Below are 25,343 nucleotides of genomic sequence, written 5' to 3'. Positions count from 1 at the left end.
ACAGGCTCTTCCACAGGTGCTGCAGAGAAATTTGTTTGTTGGGGCTGTTGCACAGTTGGCTCTCCCCTTGCGCCTCTGTCTTTTTTCCTGCCAACTACTAAGTCTCTTCGACTCGCCACAATTTAGCCCTGTCTTTATGGCTGCCCGCCAGCTCTGGCGAATGCTGGCAACTGACTCCCACGACTTGTGATCAATGTCACACGATTTCATGTCGCGTTTGCAGACGTCTTTATAACGGAGACATGGACGGCCGGTGGGTCTGATACCAGTGGCGAGCTCGCTGTACAATGTGTCTTTGGGGATCCTGCCATCTTCCATGCGGCTCACATGGCCAAGCCATCTCAAGCGCCGCTGACTCAGTAGTGTGTATAAGCTGGGGATGTTGGCCGCTTCAAGGACTTCTGTGTTGGAGATATAGTCCTGCCACCTGATGCCAAGTATTCTCCGAAGGCAGCGAAGATGGAATGAATTGAGACGTCGCTCTTGGCTGGCATACGTTGTCCAGGCCTCGCTGCCGTAGAGCAAGGTACTGAGGACACAGGCCTGATACACTCGGACTTTTGTGTTCCGTGTCAGTGCGCCATTTTCCCACACTCTCTTGGCCAGTCTGAACATAGCAGTGGAAGCCTTACCCATGCGCTTGTTGATTTCTGCATCTAGAGACAGGTTACTGGTGATAGTTGAGCCTAGGTAGGTGAACTCTTGAACCACTTCCAGAGCGTGGTCGCCAATATTGATGGATGGAGCATTTCTGACATCCTGCCCCATGATGTTCGTTTTCTTGAGGCTGATGGTTAGGCCAAATTCATTGCAGGCAGACGCAAACCTGTCGATGAGACTCTGCAGGCATTCTTCAGTGTGAGATGTTAAAGCAGCATCGTCAGCAAAGAGGAGTTCTCTGATGAGGACTTTCCGTACTTTGGACTTCGCTCTTAGACGGGCAAGGTTGAACAACCTGCCCCCTGATCTTGTGTGGAGGAAAATTCCTTCTTCAGAGGATTTGAATGCATGTGAAAGCAGCAGGGAGAAGAAAATCCCAAAAAGTGTGGGTGCGAGAACACAGCCCTGTTTCACACCACTCAGGATAGGAAAGGGCTCTGATGAGGAGCCACCATGTTGAATTGTGCCTTTCATATTGTCATGGAATGAGGTGATGATACTTAGTAGCTTTGGTGGACATCCGATCTTTTCTAGTAATCTGAAGAGACCACGTCTGCTGACGAGGTCAAAGGCTTTGGTGAGATCAATGAAAGCAATGTAGAGGGGCATCTGTTGTTCACGGCATTTCTCCTGTATCTGACGAAGGGAGAACAGCATGTCAATAGTCGATCTCTCTGCACGAAAGCCACACTGTGCCTCAGGGTAGACGCGCTCGGCCAGCTTCTGGAGCCTGTTCAGAGCGACTCGAGCAAAGACTTTCCCCACTATGCTGAGCAGGGAGATTCCACGGTAGTTGTTGCAGTCACCGCGGTCACCTTTGTTTTTATAGAGGGTGATGATGTTGGCATCGCGCATGTCCTGGGGTACTGCTCCCTCGTCCCAGCACAGGCATAGCAGTTCATGTAGTGCTGAGAGTATAGCAGGCTTGGCACTCTTGATTATTTCAGGGGTAATGCTGTCCTTCCCAGGGGCTTTTCCGCTGGCTAGGGAATCAATGGCATCACTGAGTTCCGATTTGGTTGGCTGTATGTCCAGCTCATCCATGACTGGTAGAGGCTGGGCTGCATTGAGGGCAGTCTCCGTGACAGCATTCTCCCTGGAGTACAGTTCTAGGTAGTGCTCAACCCAGCGGTCCATCTGTTTGCGTTGGTCAGTGATTATGTCCCCCGATTTAGATTTGAGGGGGGTGATCTTTTTGATGGTTGGCCCAAGAGCTCTCTTCATGCCATCATACATTCCTCTGATGTTTCCGGTGTCTGAGGCCAGCTGAATATGGCTGCATAGGTGTTGCCAGTAGTCGTTTGCGCAACGCCTAGCTGTTCTTTGTGCAGTACTTCTGGCTGCTTTAAGTGCGGCGGATGTTAAATCGCTGGGGGCTTTCTTGTAGTTCAAAAGTGCAATGCGCTTAGCGGCTATGACAGGTTCCAGCTCTTCATTATGAGATTGAAACCAGTCTGCATTTCTCTTCGCACTTTTGCCGTAGGTGGTCAAAGCTGACTCATAGATGGCGTCTCTGATGTGGGCCCACTTGGTCTCAGCATCCCCTGTGGGAGTGTTTTGAAGGGCTGTTACAAGTGAATTTAGAAATTTTTGTAACAGCTGTGGGTGAGAAATTCTGCTCGTGTTGATGCGCGGGTGGCCCTTCTGCTTGGAATGATGCAACTTCTTTGGTCTGAGTCTAACCTTGCTGCACACCAGGGAGTGGTCGGTGTCGCAGTCCGCACTGTGGAAGCTGCGTGTGATTTGAACACTGTTTAAGGCGGCTCGCCTTGTGAGAATGAGGTCTAGCTGGTGCCAACGACGTGATCTTGGGTGCCTCCATGAAACCTGGTGACAGGGTTTAGTGTGAAAGAACGAGTTGGTGATGCAGAGGTTATGATAGGTACACAACTCAAGCAGTCTCTGCCCGTTCTCATTCATCCTTCCAACGCCATAGCGCCCAAGGCAGGAGGGCCATGAGTCATGGTCGGCCCCAACCCTGGCATGTGTATAGCTAATCCAAATGCATACATAAAACATTATATTATGTGTTAAATGTATATTAATTGTAGGCAGGTGGTGGGCATTAACTAGGGATTCACTTGTGCCCCTATAAATATACACAGACTGAAAACGTAGTTGTTGGGTTTAGAGGTGCCTGCTTGTAATTTGTAACTGTTTAAATAAATGCTGAGGAAATTGTGTAAAGATTGGTTCCAGTTATATCTTTCACCAACTGGCTTTCTGGAATATAATATTATGCACCCACCACCCCTCTAACCTGAAATAAAAGCAAAATACTGCAGATGCTGGAAATCTGAAACAGAAACAAAAAGTGCTGGAAATATTCAGCAGGTCTGGCAACATCTGTGGAGAGAGATCACCCCTCTAACCTGTACAGTCTCCTTCACTTACTGATCTAGTCTTGAAAAGTCAGACACACTCCGTTAATGAACACTTACTGGCAAATGACATGAACCCTCCAAAGCCCTCGCTGCTGTTGTTGGAGATGGTGGAGTTCGGGGAGCTCGCCCGCGAGTCTGACTCTGCTTCAGAATCACTCGGGAGTCTCAGACTGTTGGGACGGAGAGGTTTCGGAGGCCTGGAACATTGAAAGCCAAAATTAACACCTGGTCTCATCCTTATGAATGTATTTTTTCACATTCCCCAGTGTCTCTAATTGAATACAGATCTTCACTGTACAAATAGAAAATAACTTCTCTACTTTTTAATCCTATTGTTCCAGAAATGAACCCAAGTGCTTCTTTTCTTTAATGGCCCTAACCTGGATTGATATTTGTAGTGATTTCCGTATTTATCCTCCCAGATATTATTTATTTTCCCACGTGTACAAGGCCTCCTTATACCTCCTCCTAAAGTGCACTATCCAACATTTATCGAAGTTAAAATTCATTTGTTAGTCTCACGTCCAGTTTGAAAATTTATCATCTTGTATTTAGCTGCAGTCCCCTTCAGCGTTAACTATCCACTCTCTCCATCCCCAATAACCAGGTGTGCCCCTCTCCATGATACCTAGGTGTGCTCCTATCCCCAATATCCAGGTGTCCTAGAGTCAGAGTCATTACGGCATAGGTGGTAGTCATTTGGCACATTGAGTCCATGCTGGCTTTCTGTAGGGCAATGCAGTCAGTCCCATTCCCCCAAACTATAACCACAGCCCTGCAACTTTATTTCACTCAAGTGCCCATCCAATTTCCTTTTGTAATCATGAGCCATTTGCGGCCCAGAAGGAGGCTATTCGGCCCATCAAGTCCACGCCAGTTCTCCAAGGAGCTACGCAATCAGTCCCACTCCCCGGCTCGATTCCCCGTAGCCCCCCCATAGTCTATTTCACTCAGGTGGCCATCCAACATCCTTTTAAAATCACTGATTGTGCCCACTTCCACCATCCTTGCGGCCAGCAAGTTCCGGGTCTTTATCATCCACTGTGTAAAAAACATTCTTCCTCATATTCCCCCCTGCATCTCTTGCCCAAAAACTTTCATTCTAGGTCCCTCAGTCTTTGTATCATTTGTTAACGGGAACAGTTATTCCTTGTCTACCTTATCTAAACCTGTAATAATCCTTTACACCTCCATCAAATCTCCCCTCAATATCCTTTGATCCAAGGAAAACCACCTCAGATTTTCCAACTTAGCCTTGCAGCTAAATTTCCTCATCCCTGGAACCATTCTGGTAAATCTCCTCTCCACCCTCTCAAGGAGAATTCCTTCCTAAAGTGTAGTACCAGAACTGAACACAATACTCCAGTTCTGGCATAACCAGAGCTTTAGAAAGGTTCAGCATAACTTCCCTGCTTTTGTACTCAATGCCTCTATTTAAGAAGCCCAAGATCCCATATGCTTTGCTAACTACTCTCTCAATATGTCCTGCCACTTTCAAAGATCTATGCACAAGAACCCCCAGGTCCCTCTGTCCATGTACACTCTTTAAAACTGTGCCAATAAGTCGATACTGCCTCTCCCTATCCCTTCTGCCAAAATGCATCACCTCGCCCTTCTCTATATTAAAGTCCACCTGCCACTTGTCTGCCCATTCTGTTAGCCTATCTATGTCCTGTTGCAGTTGGTGTCTGCCACATCTCCAAGTTTGGTAAGATCAACAAATTATGAAATTGTACTCTATATTCCAATATCCAAGTCATATTTATATATCAAAAAAGCAGTCGTCCCAGCACAGAAACTGGGGAACACCACTGTCTACCATCCTCCAGTTTCAAAAACAACCATTGACCACGACTTGCTGTTTTCTATCCTTAAGCCAACTTTTTTATTCAGGTTGACACTGACCCTCCTATTCCTTAAACCTCGATTTAGTTAACCAACTTTTTTGTGGTATTTTGTCAAATGCTTTCTTAAAATCCTTATGGACAACATCCTTTTGCTTTCCCTTTATCAACCTTCTCTGGTACATCAACAAAAAGTTCAATTGCTGACTCTCTTTAATTAACTCAAACTGAGCACCACTAAGCAGGTCATTGCTGAGCTAGTGCTGCTTGATAGCACTGTCGACAACACCTTCCATCACTTTGCTGACGATCGGGAGTAGACTGTTAGGGCAGTAATTGGCCGATTTGGATTTGTCCTGATTTTTGTGCACAGGACATATCTGGGCAATTTTCCACGTTTCCAGGTAGATGCCAGACTTGTTGCTGGACTGGAACTGCTTGGCAAGGGACGTGGCGAGTTCTGGAGCACAAGTCTTCAGTACTATTGCCAGAATGTTGTCAGGGCCCACAGCCTTTGCAGTATCCAGTGCCTTCAGCCATTTCTTGATATCACATGGAGTGAATCAGATTGGCTGAAGACTGTACCCGTGTTGCTGGGGATCTCAGGAGGAGGATCTGATAGCCATTACAGAGATATGGCTGCAGGACAACATAGATTGGGACCTGAATATTGAAGGGTACATGGCACTTAAGAAGGACAGGAAGCTAGTTAATTAATAATGCTATGAGCGCAATAGAGAGGAATGACCGAAGTTCAGGAGACCATGATGTAGAAGCACTTTGGGTAGAGATGAAAAATCATAAAGGCAAGAAGTCACTTGTGGGAGTGGCGTACAAGCCACCTAACATTAACCACACTGTAGAATGGGATATAAAGGAAGAAATAACGGCAGCTTGTCAGAAAGATACAGCAATAATTATGGGGGATTTTAACCTACATATAGACTGGAAAAATCAGATGGGCAGAGGTAGCCTAGATGAGGAGTACAGAGAATGTTTTCAGGATAATTTCTTGGAACAATATGTTCTGGAGCAGGCTATATTAGACCTGGTATTGTACAACAAGATAGGATTAATTAATGACCTCATAGCTAAGACACCCTAGGTAGCAGTGATAATATGAATGAACTTTACATTCAGTTTGATGGAAAGAGTGGGTCCAAGACTAGTATCTTAAACTTAAATAAGGGCAATTATGAGGGCATGAAAGCAGAGCTAGCTAAAGTGAACTGGCAAATCAGGTTAAGGGAGAGGTCAATAGAGATGCAGTGGCAGACATTTAAGGGGATATTTCAGAATACACAGATGCATTTCAGCGAGAAAGAAAAATTCCAAGGGTGGGACCCGCCATCTGTGGTTAACTAAAACAGTTAAAGATCAGACTTAAAGAAAAAGTCTATAATTGTGCAAAGGTGGGAGGCAGGTCAGAAAATTGGACAGAATATAACAAAAAGCAAAGAATGACTAAAAGATTGATAAGGAAGGTAAAATTAGAATACGAGAGAAAGCTAGGTAGCAATATAAAGACAGATAGTAAGAGTTTCTATAGATATTTAAAAAAGAAACGAGGTAACAAAGTGCTGCCAGACCTGCTGAGTGATTCCAGCATTTCTTGTTTTTGTTTCAGATTTCCAGCATCCGCAGTATTTTGCTTTTATTTTAACAAAGTGAGTGTTGGCCCTATAAAAAGTGAGTCTGGGGAATTAATAATGGATAATAAGGAGATGGTAGATGAATTGAACAGATATTTTGCATTCACTATTGAGGATACAAGTAACATCCCAGTATTAGCTGTAAATCAGGAAATGGTAGGGAGGGAGGAATTCAAAAAAATTACAATCACCAGGGAAGTTGGTACTGAACAAATTGTTGGAGCTGCGGGCTAACAAGTCCCCGGGTCCTGATGGACTTCATCCTTGGGTGTTAAAAGAAATGGCTAGTGAGATAGTTGATGGGTTAGTTTTAATTTTCCAAAATTCCCTAGATTCAGGGAAGGTTCCGTTAGATTGGAAAATAACGAATGTAACTCCTTTATTCAAAAAGTGGTGGGGGGGGGGGGGGGGGTGGGAGCGGGGGGAGACAGAAAGCAGGAAACTACAGGCCAGTTAGCTTAACATCTGTCTTAGGGAAAATGTTAGAAGCTATTATTAAAGATGTTATAGCAGGGCATTTAGAAAAATTCAAGAGTCAACATGGTTTTGTGAAAGGGAAATCATGTTTAACCAATTTATTGGCGTTCTCTGAGGGAGTTCCATGTGCTGTGGATAAAGGGGAAGCGGTGGATGTATTGTACTTCGATTTCCTGAGGCTTTTGATAAGGTGCCACATCAAAGGCTATTGCGGAAAATAAAAGATTGTGGTGTAGGGGGTAACATATTGGCATGGATAGAAGATTGGCTAGCTTACAGGAAACAGAGAGTAGGCATAAATGGATCATTTTCTGGTTGACAAGATGTAACGAGTGGTGTGCCACAGGGATCTGTGCTGGGGTCTCAACTTTTTACAGTTTATATAAATGACTTAGATGAAGGGACCGAAGGTATGGTTGCTAAATTTGCTGATGACACAAAGATAGGTAGCAAAGTAATGTGTGAAGAGGACATAGGAAGGCTAAAAAGGGATATAGATAGGTTAACTGAGTAGACAAAGACCAGGCAAATGGACTATAATGTGAGCAAGTGTGAAATTGTCCACTTTGGCAGGAAGAATAAAAAAAGAAGCATATTATCTAAATGGTGAGAGATTGCAAAGCTCTGAGATGCAGAGGGATCTGGGTGTGCTAGTGCATGAATCACAAAAGGTTAGTATGCAGGTACAGCACGTAATTAGGAAAGCTACTAGAATGTTATCATTTATCATGAAGGGAATTGAATACAAAAGTAGGGAGGTTATGCTTCAGCTGTACAGGACATTGGTGAGACCACATCTGGAATACTGTGTATGGTATTGGTCTCCTTATTTAAGGAAGGATGTAAATGCAATGGAGGCAGTACAGAGAAGGTTTACTCGACTAATACCTGGAATGGATGGGCTGTCTTACGAAGAAAGATTGGACAGGCTAGGCTTGTATCTGCTGGAATTTAGAAGAGTAAGAGGCGATGTGATTGAAACATATAAGATCCTGAGGGGTCTTGACAGGATGGATGTGGAAAGGTTGTTTCCCCTTGTGGGAGAATCTAGGGGTCACTGTTTAAAAATAAGGGGTCACCTATTTAAGACAAAGATGAAGAGAAAATGTTTCTCTCAGAGGGTCGTGAGTCTTTGCAATTCTCTTCTTCAAAAGGCGGTGGAAGCAGAGGCTTTGAATAGTTTTAAGGCAGAGGTAGATAAATTCTTAATAAGTAAGGGGGTGAAAGGTTATCGGGGTAGGTGGAAATGGGGAGTAATCTGTTCAACCATGAACTTATTGAATGGCGGAGCAGGCTCGAAGGGCCGAGAGACCTACTCCTGCTCCTAATTCATATGAGCCTGAGATGGATCATCCACTCGGGACTTCTGGCTGAAGATGGATGCAAATGCTTCAGCCTTGTCTTTTACACTGATGTGCTAGATTCCCCCATCGTTGAGAATGGGGATATTTGTGGAGCCACCTCCTCCTGTCAGTTTTTTTAATTGTCCACCACCATTCACAACTATGTGACAGGATTGCAGAGCTTAGATCTGATCCGTTGGTTGCAGGACCACTAAGCCCTGTCTATTTCATGCTGCTTCCGCTGTTTGGCATGCAAGTAGCCCTGGTGTTGTAGCTTCCCAAGGCTGACACCTCATTTTTAGGTATATCTCGTGTTGCTCCTGGCATGCCCTCCTACACTCTTCATTGAACCAGGGCTGGTCGCCCGGCTTGCTGGTAATGGTTGAGTGGGGGATATGCCGGGTCATGAGGTTATAGGTTGTGGTTGAATACAATTCTGCTGCTGCTGATGGCCCACAGTGCCTGAGGGATGCCCAGTTTTGAGTTGTTTGATCTCTTCAAAATCTATCCCATTTAGCACGGTGGTAGTGCCACACAACACAATGGTGGGTATCCTCAATGTGAAGACAGAACTTTGTCTCCAGAAGGACTGTGCAGTGGTCATTCCTACCAATACTGTCATGGACAGATGCATCTGTGACAGGTAGATTGGTGAGGACGAGGTCAAGTATGTCTTTCCCTCTTGTTGATTTCCTCACCACCTGCGCAGACCCAGTCTAGCAGCTATGTCCTTTAGGACTCAGTCAGCTCGGTCAGTAGTGAGGCTACCGAACCACTCTTGGTGATGGACATTGAAGTCCCCACCCCTGCGCCCTTGCTCCCCTCAGTTCTTCTTCCAATTGGTGATCAACATGGAGAGTACTGATTCATCAGCCAAGGGTGGGGGGGAGGGGGGGAGGTGCCAGTAGGTGGTAATCAGCAGGAGGTTTCCTTGCCCGTGCTTGACCTGATGCCATGAGACTTCATGGGGTCCGAAGTCAATGTTGAGGACTCCCACGGCAACTCCCTCCCGACTGCATAACACTGTGCCGCCATCTTTGGTGGGTCTCCTCTGCCAGTGGGACAGGACATACCCAGGGATGGTGATGGTGGTGCCTGGGACATCGTCTGCAAGGTATGATTCTGTGAGTATGACTGTGTCAGGCTTTTGCTTGACTAGTCTGTGGGGCAGCTCTCCCAATTTTGGCACAAGGAGGACTTTGGCGGGCCGACAGTTCTACATTTGGCGTTGTCATTTCTAATGCCTAGGTCGATGCCGGGTGGTCCACCCAGTTTCATTCCTTTTATTGACTTTGTAATGATTTGATACATCTGAGTGGCTTGTTAGGCCATTTCAGAGGGCATTTAAGAGTCAACTACATTGCTTTCGGTCACATGTAGGCCAGACCAGGTAAAGGTGGCAGATTTCCTTCCCTAAAGGGCATTAGTGAACCAGATGGGTTTTTACAACAATCAACAATGGTTTCATTGTCATCACTACACTAGCTTTTAATTCCGGATTTATTAACTGAATTTAAATTCCAACATCTGCTGTGATGGGATTTAAACTCATGCCCCCAGAGCATTAGCCTGGGACTCTGGGTTACGAGTCTAATGACATTACCACTCCGCCACCACCTCTCCTGCATCTCCACACTCACTTCTTTGAGCAACCTGGGATGCAATCCATCTGGATCAGGTGACTACACAAAGCCAACCTTTCCAGTACATCCTTCCTGTCAATTTTCACCTCATCCAATACCTCTACCAATATTTTGTCAGCGTCCCCTTCCTTCGTAAACACCAATACAAAGTATTCATTAAGTATTCTAGCTTTGCCCTGCACCTCGAAGCATATATCACCTTCTTTGTCCTTCATCGGCTGTACCCGGCCTCTTAATATTGTCACACTTATGAGAAGTGCAACAATGAAAAATTACGGACTAAAACCGAAGAGTTATAAAATTTAACTTTGCCTTTTCAAGAAAATGGTTACTGTTACAAAAGATGGCCGCATATGTATTCAAATATTGCCACACTGTCTGTTTAGAACAAAGAATACCTTCAAAGCTAAGAGGTGTCAATTGAACACATCCTAAAGCATTCCTGAATTGAATGGGTTCTTCTGAAACAAAGTAGTCATATCCTGGGCCATTTTTGGTCACTACAGGAAAGAAAATACCTGTCTCCCAGCAGAGGCGAGATATAAAAATGTTTACTTTAAAAAGGCAGCGCAAGAGAGAGAGAGATACAGAGAGAGACCAAGAAAGAAGCATCACCAAGAAGCTTGTTTTCAGCTAAGGGGCTGGAAGAAATCCAGCAAGCCAGAAGGAAAGCACCCTGCTGTAGAATTCTGCATCTTTACTTATGCAGTAGTGAATTAAAAGTGATCCACTGTCTTCAACTTAACTTTCGACTGAGAGAAACATACAAACACCGTAGGCCTGCAACCAACGAGAACTTGATTTCCAAGAGAATTCAACAGGTTTGCCGTGATACCCCAAAACCTACCTCACTTACAACCACTTACCCCTTTTTCCTCTCTATCTGTCTCGTGTGTGTGTGTGTGTGTGTGGGGGGGTGAATGCATGAGTGGATGCGGTTGCGACAATTTCGGGTTAAGGCTTATTGATCAATAAATAATTGATTTTCTGTTTTAAACCTACAAGAAAACCTGCAGTTGTCTGTTTATTTGACAAATAAAACATAAAGGGGTTAAACCCTAATAACAAAAAACAATTGCTGTGGTCAGGTAGGAGTTGAACAGTGGGAATCACCCACATCCCCTCACCATGTGGCCGTAACACTATCCACATAGAAGACTGCAATAAAAACAAGAAATGCTTTAAATACTCAGCAGGTCTGGCAACATCTGTGGAGAGAGAAGCAGAGTTAATGTTTCAGGTCAGTGACCCTTCATCAGAACATAGAAGACTTTTGGGTTCCCTTTTATGTTAACTGCCATTCTATTCTCACATTCTCTCTTTGCCAGTCTTATTTTCCTCTTCACTTCCCCTCACAACCTACTGTATTTAGCCTGATTCTCGCTTGAAGAAATCACCTGACTTGCATCATACACCCTCTTTTTTATTTCATCATATTCTCTATCTCCCTCACCATCCACGGAGCCCTGGTTTAGGTTCCCCTACCTTTCGCCCTTGGTAAAATGTACCTAGTCTGCACCTGAAACATCTCCTCCTTAATGATCACCCATTGTTATGTTACCGTTTTTCCTGTTAATCTTTGGTTCCATTTTACCCTGGTTAGATCTCCTCTCATCCCATTGAAGTTAGCCCTTTTCCCAATTCAGAAGTTTTATTTTAGATTGTTCCTTGCTCTTCTCCATTACCAATCTAAACCTTATGATACAATGATACAAGTGCTCCCCCACAAACACTTGGTTCACACTTGAGGCCTACCTCAATCCCCAGCACCAGATCCAGCAATGCCTCCTTCCTAGTTGGACTGAGAATATACTGGTCAAGGAAGCTCTCCTAAACACATTTCAGAAATGCTTTCCCCTCCTTACTCTTTATTCTATCATCCAATTGATATTTGGGTAATTAAAGTCCCCCACTATCACCACTCTACTATTCCTGCACATCTCTGTGATTTCCCTGCAGATTTGCTCCTCTATCTCTCTCACTATCTGGAGGCCTATAGGATACCCCCAGTAGCATGATCATATCCTTTCTTGCTTCTCAACTCCAACCAAATGGATTCTATCCTTGCCCCCTCAAGGTCATCCCCTCTTTTCAACACTACACTGTCTTCCCTGATCAGCACTGCCACTCCACCTCCCTTTTTTCCCATCTTTTCTAAACACTTGATTTATATCCTTGAATAGTAAGAGCCCAGTGCTCACCATTTTAAGCCACGTTTCCATTACTACCACTACACCATATTCCCACATGGCTATTTGTGCTAGAAGCTCACTAACCTTATTCACTATACTTTGTGCGTTTACATACGTGCATTGTAAACCTGTCTTTGTATTCCTCACAATCCTTTTTAGTCTGCTATCTAATATGGTATTACTTTTGTCTGTACTATTATCTCACTCCATTATGCACCTCATTCCTCTTCTACTTCTATCAGCTGGCGTCCATATCCCTGCCAATTAGTTTAAACCCTCCCCAACCACACTAGTGAACCTCCCTCCCAGGACATTGGTCCCAGTCCTGTTGAGGTATAAACCGTCCCTTTTGAATAGGTGCCTCCTGCCCCTGAACTGGTCCCAAAATCCAAGAATCTGAAGCCCTCTCTCCTGCACCATGCTTCAAGTCACGCATTGATCCTTCCTATCTCCCTATTTCTACTCTCAATATTGCATGGCACTGGGAGTAATCCAGGGATTATCATCTTTGAGGTCCGACTTTTTAACTTCCTCCCCAGCTGACCATAGGACCTCAATACCTGCCCTCTCTCGTTGGTACCGACATGTACCACAACTTCTAGTTCACCTCCTTCCTCCCTGCAGAACATTCTGCATCCTCTCCGTGATGTCTTTATCCAGGGAGATAACTTCTCTTTGGCCTCCTTGTCGAGAGACAATGGGTAAGCGCCTGGAGGTGGTCAGTGGTGTGTGGAGCAGTGCCTGGAGTGGCTATAAAGGCCAATTCTAGAGTGACAGGCTCTTCCACAGGTGCTGCAGAAAAATTTGCTTGTCGGGGCTGTTACACAGTTGGCTCTTCCCTTGCGCCTCTGTCTTTTTTCCTGCCAACTACTAAGTCTCTTCGACTCGCCACACTTTAGCCCCGCCTTTATGGCTGCCCGCCAGCTCTGGCGAACGCTGGCAACTGACTCCCACGACTTGTGATCAATGTCACACGATTTCATGTCGCGTTTGCAGACGTCTTTAAAAGCGGAGACATGGACGGCCGATGGGTCTGATACCAGTGGCGAGCTCGCTGTACAATGTGTCTTTGGGGATCCTGCCATCTTCCATGCGGCTCACATGGCCAAGCCATCTCAAGTGCCGCTGACTCAGTAGTGTGTGTAAGCTGGGGATGTTGGCCGCCTCGAGGACTTCTGTGTTGGAGATACGGTCCTGCCACCTGATGCCAAGTATTCTCCGGAGGCAGCGAAGATGGAATGAATTGAGACGTCGCTCTTGGCTGACATACGTTGTCCAGGCCTCGCTGCCTTAGACCAAGGTACTGAGGACACAGGCTTGATACACTCGGACTTTTGTGTTCCGTGTCAGTGCGCCATTTTCCCACACTCTCTTGGCCAGTTTGGACATAGCAGTGGAAGCCTTTCCCATGCGCTTGTTGATTTCTGCATCTAGAGACAGGTTACTGGTGATAGTTGAGCCAAGGTAGGTGAACTCTTGAACCACTTCCAGAGCGTGGTCGCCGATATTGATGGATGGAGCATTTCTGACGTCCTGCCCCATGATGTTCGTTTTCTTGAGGCTGATGGTTAGGCCAAATTCATTGCAGGCAGCCGCAAACCTGTCGATGAGACTCTGCAGGCGCTCTTCAGTGTGAGATGTTAAAGCAGCATCGTCAGCAAAGAGGAGTTCCCTGATGAGGACTTTCCGTACTTTGGACTTCACTCTTCGAAGGACAAGGTTGAACAACCTGCCCCCGATATTGTGTGGAGGAAAATTTCTTCTTCCGAGGACTTGAACGCATGTGAAAGCAGTAGGGAGAAGAAAATCCCAAAAAGTGTGGGTGCGAGAACACAGCCCTGTTTCACGCCACTCAGGATAGGAAAGGGGTCTGATGAGAGCCACCATGTTGAATTGTGCCTTTCATATTGTCATGGAATGAGGTGATGATACTTAGTAGCTTTGGTGGGCATCCAATCTTTCCTAGTAGTCTGAAGAGACCACTTCTGCTGACGAGGTCAAAGGCTTTGGTGAGATCAATGAAAGCAATGTAGAGGGGCATCTGTTGTTCATGGCATTTCTCCTGTATCTGACGAAGGGAGAATAGCATGTCAACGGTCGATCTCTCTGCACGAAAGCCACACTGTGCCTCAGGGTAGACGTGCTCGTCCAGCTTCTGGAGCCTGTTCAGAGCGACTCGAGCAAAGACTGTCCCCACTATGCTGAGCAGGGAGATTCCACGGTAGTTGTTGCAGTCACCTCGGTCACCTTTGTTTTTATAGAGGGTGATGATATTGGCATCGCGCATGTCCTGAGGTACTGCTCCCTCGTCCCAGCACAGGCATAGCAGTTCATGTAGTGCTGAGAGTATAGCAGGCTTGGCACTCTTGATTATTTCAGGGGTAATGCTGTCCTTCCCAGGGGCTTTTCCGCTGGCTAGAGAATCAATGGCATCACTGAGTTTCGATTTAGTTGGCTGTATGTCCAGCTCATCCATGACTGGTAGAGGCTAGGCTGCCTTGAGGGCAGTCTCAGTGACAACATTCTCCCTGGAGTACAGTTCTAGGTAGTGCTCCACCCAGCGGTCCATTTGTTTGCAGCTGGAGACTCTTCCTACACACGTGGTCTCACTTAAGGCACATGAACTGTCCTGAAGTTCCCACATTGCGCAGGAATTGTAACAAGCAGGTCTCAGCTGCCCATCCCTGATATCGAAAAACTCTTTTCCTTCTTTTAGAATCTAGTTAGCACCTTGTTTAATCTATTAATTTTAACGAATGCCTCTAAGCCTGCTCTTTGCTAATACCCTTATTAATTTCCTTACTGTTCGACTTACTCTGATTGAAAATTTATTAATTTGTTTAGTGTGCTCCTTATACCCAGGGTTGTTCCCCTCTCTCCCCATGAGGCCTAGGTCTGTTCCTCTCCCTCTCCCCAATACCCAGGTGTGTTTCTCACAGCACCCTAACCCGACATTACCGGGGTCACACCACCCTAACCCGACATTACCAGAGAGTCACAGCACCCTAACCCGACATTACCGGGGTCACACCACCCTAACCCGACATTACCAGAGAGTCACAGCACCCTAACCCGACATTACCGGGAGTCACAGTGCCCAAACCCGACATTACCGGGAGTCACAGCGCCCTAACCCGACATTACCGGGGTCACACCACCCTAACCCGACATTACCAGAGAGTCACAGCACCCTAACCCGACATTACCGGGAGTCACAGTGCCCAAACCCGACATTACCGGGAGTCACAGCGCCCTAACTCGACATCACCAGAGAGTCAAAGCACCCTAACCCAACATTACCGGGTATCACAGCACCCTAACCTGACGTTACTGGGTAGTCCCAACACCCTAACCAGAAATTACCGAGTAGTCCCAGCACCCTAACCCGACATTCCAGGAATCACAGCACCCTAACCAGACATTACTGGGTAGTCCCAGCACCCTAACCTGACATTACCGAGTAGTCCCAGCACCCTAACCCGACATTCCAGGAATCACAGCACCCTAACCAGACATTACTGGGTAGTCCCAGCACCCTAACCTGACATTACCGAGTAGTCCCAGCACCCTAACCCGACATTCCGGGTATCACAGCACCCTAATCAGACATTACTGGGTAGTCCCAGCACCCTAACCTGACATTACCGAGTACTCACAGCACCCTAACCAGACATTACTGGGTAGTCCCAGCACCCTAACCTGACATTACTGAGTACTCACAGCACCCTAACCAGACATTACCGAGTAGTCCCAGCACCCTAACCCAACATTCCGGGTATCACAGCACCCTAACCAGATATTACCGAGTAGTCCCAGCACCCTAACCTGACATTACTGGGTAGTCACAGCACCCTAACCTGACATTACCGGGTAGTCCCAGCACCCTAACCCGACATTCCGTGTATCACAGCACCCTAACCCGACAGTACCGAGTAGTCACAGCACCCTAACCAGACATTCCGGGTATCACAGCACCCTAACCAGAAATTACCGAATAGTCACAGCACCCTAACCTGGCATTACCGGGAGTCACAGCACCCTAACCCGACATTACTGGGAGTCACAGTGCCCAAACCCGACATTACCGGGAGTCACAGCGCCCTAACTCGACATCACCAGAGAGTCAAAGCACCCTAATCAGACATTACCGGGAGTCACAGCACCCTAACCCGACATTACCTGGGTCACAGCGCCCTAACCCGACATTACCAGAGAGTCACAGCACCCTAACCAGACATTACCGGGAATCACAGCACCCTAACCAGACATTACCGGGAGTCACAGCACCCTAACCAGACATTACCGGGAGTCACAGCACCCTAACTCGACATTACCTGGGTCACAGCGCCCGAACCCGACATTACCTGGGTCACAGCACCCTAACCAGACATTACCAGAGAGTCACAGCACCCTAACCCGACATTACCTGGGTCACAGCACCCTAACCAGACATTACCAGTGAGTCACAGCACCCTAACCAGAGATTACCGGGAGTCACAGCACCCTAACCCGACATTACCTGGGTCACAGCACCCTAACCAGACATTACCAGTGAGTCACAGCACCCTAACCAGAGATTACCGGGAGTCACAGCACCCTAACCCGACATTACCGGAGAGTTACAGCACCCTAAACCGACATTAATGGCAGTCACATAGAAACATAGAAAATAGGAGCAGGAGTAGGCAATTCGGCCCTTCGGGCTTACTCCGCCATTCAAAAAAGAACATGGCTGATCATCTAATTCAGTACCCTGTTCCCACTTTCTCCCCATATCCCTTGATCCCTTTGGCATTAAGAAATATATCTGTCTCCTTCTTGAATATATTTAATGACTTGGCCTCCACTGCCTTCTGTGGTAGAGAATTCCAGAGAGAATTCACCACCCTGAGTGAAGAAATTTCTCCTCATCTCGGTTCTAAATGACATACCCCATATCCTGAGACTGTGACCCCTGGTTCTGGACTCCCCAGCCATTGGGAACATCCTCCCTTCATCTAGCCTATCTCATCCTGTGAGAAATTTATAGGTTTCTATGAGATCCCATCTCATTCTTCTGAACTTGAGTGAATATAGGCCTAGTCGACCCAATCTCTCATCATATGTCAATCCTGCCATCCCAGGAATCAGCCTAGTAAATCTTCTTTGCACTCCCTCCATGACAAGAGCATTCTTCCTCAGATAAGGAGACCAAAACTGCACACGATACTCCAGATGTGGTCTCACCAAGGCCCTGTATAACAGCAGTAAGACATCCTTGCTCCTGTACTCAAATCCTCTTGCAATGAAGGCCAACATACCATTCGCCTTCCTAACTGCTTGCTGCACCTGAATGCTTGTTTTCAGCGACTGGTGTACAAGGGCACCCAGGTTTCGTTGCACTTCCCCCTTTCCCAATCTATCACCTTCAGATAATAATCTGTCTTTCTGTTTTTACAACCAAAGTGGATAACCTCACATTTATCCACGTTATACTGCATCTGCCATGCATTTGCCCACTCACCCAACTTGTCCAAATCACATTGGAGCCTCTTTGCATCCTTCTCACAGTTCACATTCCACCCCCCCAGCTTTGTCTCATCTGCAAACTTGGAAATGTTACATTTAGTTCCCTCACCCAAGTCATTAATATATATTGTGAATAGCTGGGGCCCAAGCACTGATCCCTGCAGTACCCCACTAGTCACTGCCTGCCACCCAGAAAAAAACTTGTTTAGTCCTACTCTCTGTTTCCTGCCTGTCAACCAGTTCTCAATCCATACCAGTATATTACCCCCAATCCCATGTGCTTTAATTTTTTCACACTAACCTCTTATGTGGGACCTTATCAAAAGCCTTCGGAAAATCCAAATACACCAAATCCACTGGTTCTCCCTTATCTATTCTACTTGGGAAATCCTCAAAAAACTCCAGTAGATTTGTTAAGCACGATTTCAGTTTTGTAAACCCATGCTGACTTTGTCCAATCCCATTTATGCTTTGCAGGTGTTCTGGGATCACATCCTTTATAATAGACTCTAGCATTTTCTCCAATACTGATGTAAAGCTAACTAGTCTGTAGTTCCCTGTTTTTTCTCTCCCTCCTTTTTTTAAATAGTGGGGTTACATTTGCCACCCTCCAATCTGTAGGAACTGCTGCAGAGTCTATAGAATCTTGGAAGATGATCACCAGGGCCACTTCCTTTAGTACTCTGGGATGTAGATTATCAGGCCCTGGGGATTTGTCAGCCTTTAACCCCATTAATTTCCCTAGCACTATTTTTTTACTAATACTGATTTCCTTCAGTTCCTCCCTCTCATTAGACCCTTGGTTCCCTAATATTTCTGGGAGGTTATTTGTGTCCTCCTTTATGAAGACAGAACCAAAGTTTGTGTTTAATTGTTCTGCCTTTTCTTTGTTCCCCATTATAATTTCCCCTGTTTCTGACTGTAAGGGACCTACATTTGTCTTCACTAATCTTTTTCTCTTCACATATTTATAGAAGCTTTTACAGTCAGTTTTTATGTTACCCGCAGGTTTACTCTCATACTCTATTTCCCCCGCTTAAACAACCTCTTTGTCCTCCTTTGTCACAGAACCCTAACCCAACATTACCAGGAGTCACAGCACCCAAACCAACATTACCAGGAGTCACAGCACCCAAACCAACATTACCAGGAGTCACAGCACCCAAACCAACATTACCAGGAGTCACAGCACCCAAACCAACATTACCAGGACTCACAGCACCCAAACCAACATTCCGGGTATCACAGCACCCTAACCGGAAATTACCGAGTAGTCACAGCACCCTAACCCGACATTCCGGGTATCACAGCACCCTAACCAGACATTACCGGGTATCACAGCACCCTAACCTGACGTTACTGGGTATCACAGCACCCTAACCTGACATTCTGGGTATCACAGCACCCTAACCTGACGTTACTGGGTAGTCCGAGCACCCTAACCAGACAGTACCGAGTAGTCACAGCACCCTAACCCGACATTACCGGGTATCACAGCACCCTAACCAGACATTACCGAGTAGTCCCAGCACCCTAACCCGACATTCCGGGTATCACAGCACCCTAACCAGAAATTACCGAGTAGTCCCAGCACCCTAACCCGACATTACCGGGTAGTCACAGCACACTAACCAGACATTCTGGGTATCACAGCACCCTAACCCGACATTACCAGGTATCACAGCACCCTAACCTGACGTTACTGGGTAGTCCGAGCACCCTAACCAGACAGTACCGAGTAGTCACAGCAGCCTAACCCGACATTACCGGGTATCACAGCACCCTAACCAGACATTCTGGGTATCACAGCACCCTAACCTGACATTACTGGGTATCACAGCACCCTAACCTGACATTCCGGGTATCACAGCACCCTAACCTGACATTACCGGGTATCACAGCACCCTAACCTGACGTTACTGGGTATCACAGCACCCTAACCTGACATTCTGGGTATCACAGCACCCTAACCTGACGTTACTGGGTAGTCCGAGCACCCTAACCAGACAGTACCGAGTAGTCACAGCACCCTAACCCGACATTCCGGGTATCACAGCACCCTAACCAGAAATTACCGAGTAGTCCCAGCACCCTAACCCGACATTCCGGGTATCACAGCACCCTAACCTGGCATTACCGGGAGTCACAGCACCCTAACCTGGCATTACCGGGAGTCACAGCACCCTAACCAGACATTACTGGGTAGTCCCAGCACCCTTACCCGACATTCCGGGTATCACAGCACCCTAACCAGACATTCCGGGTATCACAGCACCCTAACCCAACATTCCGGGTATCACAGCACCCTAACCTGACATTCCGGGTATCACAGCACCCTAACCCGACAGTACCGGGAGTCACAGCACCCTAACCAGACATTCCGGGTATCACAGCACCCTAACCCAACATTACAGGGTAGTCCCAGCACCCTAACCTGGCATTACCGGGAGTCACAGCTCCCTAACCCGACATTACCATGAGTCACAGCACCCTAACCAGAAATTACCAAGTAGTCCCAGCACCCTAACCCGACATTACCGGGTGTCAGAGCACCCAAACCCAACATTACTGGAGAGTCACAGCATCCTAACCCAACCCTGTCAGGGAGCATTAAGGGGCGAGACTTGTTGAGGTGTGCCTGATGTTGCTGATTTTGGGTAGTGATGGTATTGGCTGACATGGGACTGAGCCCAAACCAATCTCGTGCCAACAGTCCCTAATGGAGCTACAGACAGTCACAAATCTCCCCCAACCTCCCCAAAGTCCGGAGTTATAGTGAGAGCAGAAAGACTGAGGTAAGTGATTTTGGGGTTCCTGGTGTTCGCCACAGGCAGCCCCAACCCTCACCGATTCCCGTTGATGTTCTGAGCAAAGTGCGGGGTGTAGCTCTCTCCCTGATCGTCCTCATCCTCCTCGGCAGGGAAACCATACTGAGGCTCGAAGTACGGGTTGTCGTAGTCCCGCTGGTGGCTTGGCCCCTCCGACAGGCCATCACTCTCCCGCCGCTCCAAGTTGGCTTTGGCGAAGGCCTGGATTGACGCGGCCGAGATGTGATTGGGAAAAGTCAGCGTCTTTTCATCTGCCTCCGCTGAGTCGATGGACTCCTGCTGGACAGATCAGAGACAGAGTGGTGATTCACTGACCTCTCAGTCATGGGGCCGGGCCCTGCAAAGTCACTGTCGTGCCACCCCCATCTCTCAGTAACTGCCCCTATCAGCCCTCGGTCAAAAGGATCCCTTACCACACTCAAATCCTCCCCACCCACCACCCTAGGGTCATAGGACCCGTACACTCCCACACGGCACCTCCATCATGCAGGAGGGAGGAGGAGGGGGGGAAGAGGGGAGGGAGGAGGGGCGGGCAGGGAGGGAGGGAGGGAGAGGCGGGCCGGGAGGGAGGGAGGGAGAGGCGGGCCGGGAGGGAGGGAGGGAGAGGCAGGCCGGGAGGGAGGGGAGGGGACGGGAGGGGAGGGAGGTGTGAGCGGGGAGGGAGAGAGGAGGGAGGGAGGGGTGGGTGGGGTGGAGGGAGGGAGATATTCGAGGGCGGGCGGGAGGGAGCAAGATAGGGAGTGGCACACTGGCAGGCGGGAGGAGCAAGTCAGCGGGAGTAAGGAAGGGACGCGCAGGCGGGAGTGAGGGAGGGAGTGGTTAGCAGGCAGGCGGGAGGGGTAAGTGAGCCGGAAGACGGGAGAAGCGAGTGAGCAGGTGGGCTGGCGGGAGGGACAAAGTGGTGAGCAGGCAGGTGGGAGGGGCGAGAAAGTGGGAGAGGCGAGTGAGTGAGAGGGAGGGGCGTGCAGGTGGGACAGAGGCATGTGTAGGCAGGCGGGAGGGAGGGGCTCAACTGTGGGTGGGGCGGGCAGCAGGGCAGTGGACCTGGGCAAATGTGTGGCGGGGGAGGTTGAGTCCAGGTGAGCGAGAGGAAGGATGGGATTCCAAGTGAAAGGGAGGGAAGGTTCAGGCTGCGAGAAGTGCAGGGAGCTGTGCCAATGATGGATGTGGATCCAGGTGAGTGAGCTGGCGGGGAGCGGGGCCATAGCACTGAAAAAGAAGTGTAATTAAGTGGTGCACAGAGGGTGTTGGGAGAGTCAGGGGAGGTGAGCATTGCTGTCAAGAGAGGTTAGCTTTTAAAGGGGTGAAGAGGGGCTTTCGGAGGTGAGCTTCAATATTGGGCAAGATTGGTCATTGATGCAGGCATAAGGCATGGAGCAGAGAGGAGGGAATGGTGCTCTAGTTGGAGAAGTGGAGATGGATACAGAAGTCAGTCAGGACAGGGGCCAGCATTTAGTGTGATGCATCCATACAACACACTCACATGGTTGGTGCCCTGTATGACCGTGCTGGGACTGCTGCTGGCTGTCGTACTTGAGCTGGAACGAGGAGGATTGTTCTCCAGGGAATTTTCACTGTCCAGCCCCTGGTCATCTGGATCATCCCGATCTTTCTGAAATCCCTGGAAGTCTATCTCGCTGGGATCACCAAGCGCAGCGTGGGTTGGAGGATCAACATCTGCAATTACAATACGACGTTCAGGCAGACACAGAAACAGTGACAATGAGCCAAGTACCTCCAACTGCAACATCCCCTCATTCAGCTCCTGCTTAGAATGAATGAAAGTTTACAACACACAATGAGGCCACCTGGCCCATCGTGTCTGTGCTGGCCCAAAAAAAAGTCACCTAGCCTAATCCCACTTTCCAGCATTTGGTCTGTAGCCCTGCAGATTACGGCACTTGAGGTGCATATCCAGACTCCGTTTGAAAGAGTTGAGGGTTTTCTGCCTCAACCATCCTTTCAGGCAGTGAGTTCCAACCTCCACCATCCTCTGGGTGAAAATACTTTTCCTCATCTCCCCTCTAATTTTTCTACCAATCACTTTAAATCTATGCCCCCTTGAAACTGATCTCTCTGCTAAGGTGAATAGACCCTTCACCTCTACTCTATCCAGGCCCTTCAAAATTTTGTACATTTCAATCAGATCCCCCTCAGCATTCTCAGTTCCAAGGAGAACAACCCCAGCCTATCCAATCTTTCCTCATAGTTACATTTTTCCAATCCCGGCAACATCCTGGTAAATCTCCTCTGTACCCTCTCTAGTGCAATTGCATCCTTTCTGTAATGAGGTGACCAGAACTGCACACAGTACCAAGGTTTTGGCCTAACCAATGAGTTATACAGTTCCAGCATAACCTCCCTGCTCTTATACTCCATACCTTGGCTAATAAAGGAACGGATTCCATATACCTTCTTAATGTTTCATGGACCCGAACTAGAAAACTTTGTCCAGGAAACAAACTGATTTTAGAAACAACTAGAAAATGATAGTCATTCATTCAGAGACAAACCCCACATCCCTCAGTCCCACCTTCTCCCCCTGTCCCACAACCCATCTCCCCACGTCCCTCAGTCCCACCTTCTCCCCCCGTCCCTCAACCCCATCTCCCCACGTCCCCCAGTCCCACCTTCTCCCCCCGTCCCTCAGCCCACCTTCTCCCCCCGTCCCCCAGCCCCACCTTCTCCCCCCGTCCCCCAGCCCCACCTGCTCCCCCAGCCCCACCTGCTCCCCGCGTCCCCCGAGCCCACCTGCACCACGCGTCCCTCGGCCCCACCTGCTCCCCGCGTCCCCCGGCCCCACCTGCTCCCCGCGTCCCCCGAGCCCACCTGCTCCCCGCGTCCCCCGAGCCCCACCTTCTCCCCCCGTCCCCCGAGCCCCACCTTCTCCCCCCGTCCCCCGAGCCCATCTTCTCCCCCCGTCCCCCAGCCCCACCTGCTCCCCCCGTCCCCTAGCCCCTCCTTCTCCCCCCGTCCCTCCTTCTCCCCCCAGTCCCACTTACCAACTGTCTCCCCATATCCCTGAATCCCCAATTTCCTTTATCCCTCAACCCATCCACTCCCCTTCAGTCCTATCACCCTCAATCCCACCCATTCCTCCTCCCCTCATATCCCTCAACTCTCCCCACATCCCTCAACCCCACTCACACCCTCCCCCCTCGTCCCTCAACCCCATCCACTCACCCTCCCCCCCACATCCCTCAACCCCACTCACACCCTCCCCCCTTGTCCCTCAACCCCACTCACTCACCCTCCCCCCATGTCCTTCACTTTCCCCCCAACATCCCCAACCCCACCCACTCACCTTTGCCCTATGTCCCTCAACCCCCACCCATTCACTTTCCCCCGAACTTCCCTCAGTCGCACCCACTCATCCTCCCCCACGCCCCTCAACTCCATTCAGTCACCCTCCCCTCCATCCCACCCACTCACCCTCCCCCTACATCCCTCAACCCCGCTCACACCTCCCCATGCCCCTCAACCCCTGCCACTCACCTTCCCATTGCATCCCTCAACCCAACCCACTCCCCACATCTCTCAATCCAACCTATCCACCTTCTCCACATGTCCTTGAATACCCCTATACCCAATATCCTTGAATACTATCTACCCACCATCTCCCCACATCCCTCAAACCCTTCCATCTCCAGAATGTATCTTATCATTTCTTGACCCCATTTTCCATGTCCACTGACATGGCCTTCTATGGTAAATAATTCTGTAATTATATTTCCCTTTGGGTGAGCAGGTTTCTCCTAACTTTCCTTCTCATGGTCACCTTCCTCATTGTTTACTCATGAGTGCATTACCACAGTGAATAATTGACCCAAGTAACTTTCATCAAATCCCTTTGCAGTCTATAAATCTGCAATTACATCACAGTGCCATCTTCTCCTTTACCCGAAGCAGGCCAGCAGCTGGTACTGTGCATTGGGATTGGCAAGATACATACGGGACAGCAGCCTAGTCATGGTGGAGAGCACATGACAGGGTTGCTGCTCCATTGCAGCAGACTGCGGAGAGCTCATTAGCCCTAGCGGTGCCGAGTGCAAGGGGGTTGAAGAAGTCATGTTGGCTACTCACTGGGTGTGTCTCCTTTGATGTCGCACTTCATCATCTCACTCACAAAGTCACCCAGGGAGGAGTAGGAGGAGCTGGAGTCGTTGTACTCCACACTGTCACTGCCACTGTAATAGAGTTAAAAGTTAGCAGCAACACACATCAGCAAGCAGCACAGCTGACAGGAGAAAGTGCAAGTCAGTCCAATCCATTAACAAAACTAGCTGGACACACTCAGCAGGTCAGGCACCATCTGTGGAGCAACAAGGTTCTGTTGCATTCCTGATCACAGACTCTCCCTCAGGGCTGAAAAAGACTGTGAACGAACAGCATTTCAAAAAGAACAAGGGAGAAAGGAACTGGAAAAAAAATACCACACACAGGAAAAGATATAGAAAGACCTATGAAATGTGTGGGTAGGCAACAGGAGATGACTGAATGGGAAAAATGGCATTAGCACTGAATTCCACTGCCCATATTCTAACTCGCACCAAATCCTGTTCAACCATCTCCCCTCGTTTACTGACTACATTGGCTCCTAGTCTGGCAACATCTCGATTTTAAAATTCTCATCCCTCCATGGTCTTGCTCTATCACTATTATCCTCCAGCCCCATAACTCTCCAAGCATCCCTGAGTTTAATCATTCCACCACTACTGGATGTGCTTTCAGTTGCTTAAGCCCTAAGCTCTGGAATTTTCCCCCTAAACCTCTTCACCTTTCTCTTTAAGGTTCTGCTTAAAACCTACTTCT

The 25,343-nt window shown here is 48.2% G+C and overlaps 1 protein-coding gene across 1 annotated transcript in view; it reads right to left on the bottom strand.

Annotated features, from left to right (window-relative positions):
* madd (MAP-kinase activating death domain) overlaps positions 1-25,343 on the bottom strand; it is a 426,952-nt gene that overhangs the window by 281,773 nt on the left and 119,836 nt on the right. The window contains exons 14-17 of the mRNA XM_068046784.1: positions 24,615-24,718; positions 22,015-22,208; positions 20,551-20,807; positions 3,102-3,241 (exon numbers count right to left, since the gene is read on the bottom strand). Coding sequence (XP_067902885.1) covers positions 3,102-3,241; positions 20,551-20,807; positions 22,015-22,208; positions 24,615-24,718 — 695 coding nt within the window. The remainder of the gene's footprint in view (positions 1-3,101; positions 3,242-20,550; positions 20,808-22,014; positions 22,209-24,614; positions 24,719-25,343) is intronic.

Source organism: Heterodontus francisci, chromosome 14, assembly GCF_036365525.1.
Source record: "Heterodontus francisci isolate sHetFra1 chromosome 14, sHetFra1.hap1, whole genome shotgun sequence".
Classification (NCBI taxonomy): Eukaryota; Metazoa; Chordata; class Chondrichthyes; order Heterodontiformes; family Heterodontidae; genus Heterodontus; species Heterodontus francisci.
The sequence above is the reverse complement of the archived record's forward strand: the minus strand, read 5'-3'. Positions and strand labels throughout refer to the sequence as shown.